The sequence below is a fragment of the Diaphorina citri genome, unplaced genomic scaffold (genome assembly GCF_000475195.1).
Source record: "Diaphorina citri unplaced genomic scaffold, Diaci psyllid genome assembly version 1.1 scaffold1248, whole genome shotgun sequence".
Lineage (NCBI taxonomy): Eukaryota > Metazoa > Arthropoda > Insecta > Hemiptera > Psyllidae > Diaphorina > Diaphorina citri.
Genome location: NW_007378677.1, coordinates 86,103 through 90,336, shown reverse-complemented (window position 1 = coordinate 90,336; position 4,234 = coordinate 86,103). Strand labels below are relative to the sequence as shown.

At 39.9% G+C, this 4,234-nt stretch overlaps 1 protein-coding gene across 1 annotated transcript in view; it reads left to right on the top strand.

Annotated features, from left to right (window-relative positions):
* LOC103514952 (sodium channel protein 60E-like) overlaps positions 1-4,234 on the top strand; it is a gene marked incomplete at its 5' end in the record, with an annotated part of 43,301 nt that overhangs the window by 1,681 nt on the left and 37,386 nt on the right. Inside the window, 3 exon segments of the mRNA XM_026827788.1 lie at positions 84-298; positions 1,930-2,100; positions 3,403-3,687. Coding sequence (XP_026683589.1) covers positions 84-298; positions 1,930-2,100; positions 3,403-3,687 — 671 coding nt within the window.

Genomic DNA, 4,234 nt, shown 5'->3' with positions numbered 1-4,234 from the left:
AAAGGCTTCGTGATTTTTTTTCTGTGTTTTTCTCTCCTTTCTTTTTTTTTTTTTTTTTTTTTTTTTTTTTTTTTTTTTTTCAGATAACCTCGTGGATCGGAACTGCGCCAAGTGTCCGGAGTGTTGCATCGACTACGAATCCTGGCTGCGGTTTCAGAACGGCCTCTATCGTATTGTTCGAGATCCTCTGTTTGAACTTCTCATTACGCTGTGTATCATATTGAACACCATGTTTCTGGCTGTCGAACATCATGGCATGAGTCAGAGTATGCGTGACGTTTTGGACTATGGAAACAAGGTACTTTAATTCAATTTAGTTCGATATCAATGTACCCAATTTCAAATCAAATCATGAGTTCACAGTGTGCTCAATCAGTAGACACGGCCTTTACTGCCTGGAGGCCTTTAAACAGGGAGTAGACCAGCCTGAAATTTCCCTTGCTAAAGAAATAGGAAAGTAGAGAGCGAAGGGCATCCACTCGTAAAAAGTTTGTGTTCACTCTGGTTTTTACAGTGGAATGCATTCTCAAAGTGATGGCCCCAAACAACTTCTTCCCCTTTTCCCATTTTTCTACAGGGTCGGCGTTTTTCGTCAGCCTCTCAATCAGTCCTGGGGTGATTGTTTTGGGCTGACATTTGGTTCGCTCTCAACTTTTGCCATTTCTTTAATAAAATGTCCTGTCTATTTTTGTTGAGATGTACCCCCATTCATAGAATACATACAAAAATATGTATTCCGTGCTAAATGAAGGCCCCGGTCTAGGGAGTAGGCATTGTGTTTTTGTCTCTTCTCTCCCATCACATGAGGGAAACACTACGGCAATGTGGACGGTTCCGCCGACATCGATCGCCGACCGGTCGACTATGTGTGGACACTGGACCGCCCTGAGACAAATTCTTTGGGCTGACATTTGGTTTTCGCTACAAAAATCGATGCCTTTCGCACTCAATCTTTACTAGGTATTTCTTTGGCAAAGGAAACATTAAACATAAAAAAAACTAACAAATAATAGAACATATGAATTGCTAATCCATATCTGGTTTCCCATTTCACAGCAAGGATCGGGCACCTGTTTCGCCATCTTCCTTCCGGCCCTGGTCATGGGTAACTTCATGGTTCTCAACCTGTTCTTAGCCCTGTTACTGAATAGCTTCAATTCGGATGAGCTCAAGAGTAAGAAAGAGGTAAGTGATAAGCCGCCCTAGAAGGGAACCCTTATAATTTTCGTCCCTAAATATTGATATAAGTCGCCTTAGAAGGGAACCCTTATAATTTTCTTCCCTAAATATTAATAAATATTTGTCTCTATAAAACACCCTGGTATTCTATAGAATGCCGGTAACATATCTATTAATCAAGGACAAATAGAATCGTAACTTACCAAACTTAAAAAAAAGAAAGTAAGTTATGTAGATAAAGGAACCATTCCCTACAGGCCTACACTGTTGACACGATTAAATAATTTATATTTTTATACACCAGATATGTACCTACCTTATTACCTACCTGGTACTTTGTGAGGATATCTCCATCATGTTGACTTTATTACAATGTTCATTGTTCATATCTTATTACTGTCTTATTAATGTAATGTCATTAAGATACAACCACAATTACAAATCTCTCTTTTTCGCCAATCTTTTCCCCTCCTCTCTCAAAGTGATGGCCCCAAACAACTTCTTCCCCTTTTCCCATTTTTCTACAGGGTCGGCGTTTTTCGTCAGCCTCTCAATCAGTCCTAGGGTGATTGCTTTGGGCTGACATTTGGTTCGCACTCAACTTTTGCCATTTATTTACGAGTAGAGAGGGACATTTCAGACTGGATCCCTGAATTTCAGGGAATTTCAAAATTTCAGGGAGGATCCCTGTTCAAAGTCCCCCTTCCAGACTCCATTTTATTCTATTCTACTTCATTCTATTCTCCTCAGGTATTCACTCTGGTATTCACCCTGGAATGCATTCTCAAAGTGATGGCCCTCAGCAATGACTACTTCCAATGTGGCTGGAACATATTTGACCTCATTGTAGTCACTGCTAGTCTGGTTGATTTGATGACGGAATTTGTCGATGGTCTGTCCGTCCTGCGAGGATTACGATTGGTGAGTACCTTGGGGGTCGGGATCCGGCAGAGGAAATTTTTGAAACCACTTTATTGTGACATTATTTTGGTCACAAACATCTAATTAGAGACCTTTATTACATAAATTAATGTGCGAGTTTTAGTAAGCTTAGGAGATGTTACTTTGTGTTAAATTTAATTGTACAAATAAAAAGTTATCATTTTCAATATTCAATATTCAATACTTACTTGTTCATTTTCTATCCTTTCTTACTTATTCATTATCTACCTATTGTTTTTCTTCTCAGTGGCTCCTGGAGTCCGTAACAATTGAGGGCAGCTATGTAGTCGCCAAGCCTCCAGTAATGCTAGTGAGGGCAATAATAGAGAATCCGCATTGGACGATAACCTAGTCTAGCCTAACCTATATTTGTCTGACCTAACCTAGCCCTAACTTCTTCTAACCTAACCTAATATTAACTTACTCTAACCTAACCTAACCTAACCCTAACTTCTTCTAATCTAACCTAATATTAACTTACTCTAACCTAACCTAACCTAGCCCTAACTTCTTCTAACCTAACCTAATATTAACTTACTCTAACCTAACCTAACCTAACCCTACCTATCTTACTCTAACCTAACCCAGCCTAGACTAACCTAAACTAACCTAACCATATCTATTTTCCTCAGTGGCTCCAGGAGTACGTATCAATCGAGGACAGCTAAGTAGTCGCCAAGCCTCCAGTAATGCTAGTGAGGGCAATAATAGAGAATCCTCATTGGATGATAGTGGAGTGGTTGATGATCATGAAGACAATGATATGGGGGAAGATGTTAATCAATCACTGCATCCTGTGACACCCTCTAGTGTAGTATTACAGGTAACAAAATCTAAAGTACTTTTATATTCCTTATCCTACAGGAAGGAAACTAATGTAATCGGGTCAAATTTTCGATGGTCAGTTTTTAGTGCAAAACGCGTTTTGAGGTCCCTAGAGCCTAAATCCAAAGATGCAGCCATTCGATATCTGTGAACAAAACACCTACCTCGAGAATTCGAGAACGGTAAACGTTTTGGTAGAAGACCCAACCAAAACCATGCCTAAGACCCCACTTAAAATAGTCTTCATATTGAGGAAACTTGAAACCTGTACAAAGACGGACCGAAATGTTATCCGTAGAAGAAAAAGAAAAATTCCGTTGGTCCTCATTTTTCCTGCTCTATGACTTTGAAACATCATCCAAGTAAGCGCAACTGATCTATTCCTTGTATTTTACCATTTGCTGATGAAATTCCTTGTATTTTACCATTTGCTGATGAAATTCCTTGTAATTTCAGCTTCGGGTCCTCAAGCTTGCCCAGTCTTGGACCACCATGAAGGTTCTCCTGAGCATCATCATCTCCACGATAGGCGCTCTCGGTAATCTCACCTTCGTGCTGGTCATCGTCATCTACATCTTTGCCGTCATCGGAATGCAGCTGTTCTCGAAGGATTATACGAGTGAGAAGTTTGCACCTGATCCTGTGCCAAGGTAAAATGAAAGAGAACGCTTTTCAAGAGTTTTAATAGAGGAAGCTGTTGCTGAGGTCTTATCGTCCCTAAGGCCAGCCTCTCACCATCAGGTAGACCTGATTAGGTTTAGCTACCTGTCAGGTCTACCTGATAGTGAATGGGTGGCCTAAAGCGAAGAGAGAAGGAAGATAGACAGGCAGACTACCCTCTAAGCTTACTAGGCTGGTTGAAAGACAACTGCGAAAGTCTTCAGTGGGGGATATCAACTACCATTCGGTCGAAAGCTGTCCGCCTCCTCACATACCCCTCAACCAGCCTGAGTGTTGCCAGGAAAAGTCAGCAGCCTCTGGTAGCCGTCGACCGACCGGCGATCTATGGCCATCGACTGCAGTCGACTATGTAGAATAGAATATACTTTTTATTTGCACATAAGATACATGAAAGTACATTGTACAATGGTCAATTTCTACTCTAAATCTTATATTATAAAAACAAGTCATCATATAAAATCCAAAATAATTATTCTTTGAATCATTCTTTATGTTTGGACACAGCTTTACTGATTAATTTTTATAAGATCCTAGTTCCTACTGATCCTGTGGGTTTGTTTTTCTGATCTGTTTTTTTTTTTTTTTTTTTTTTTTTTTTTTTTTTTGT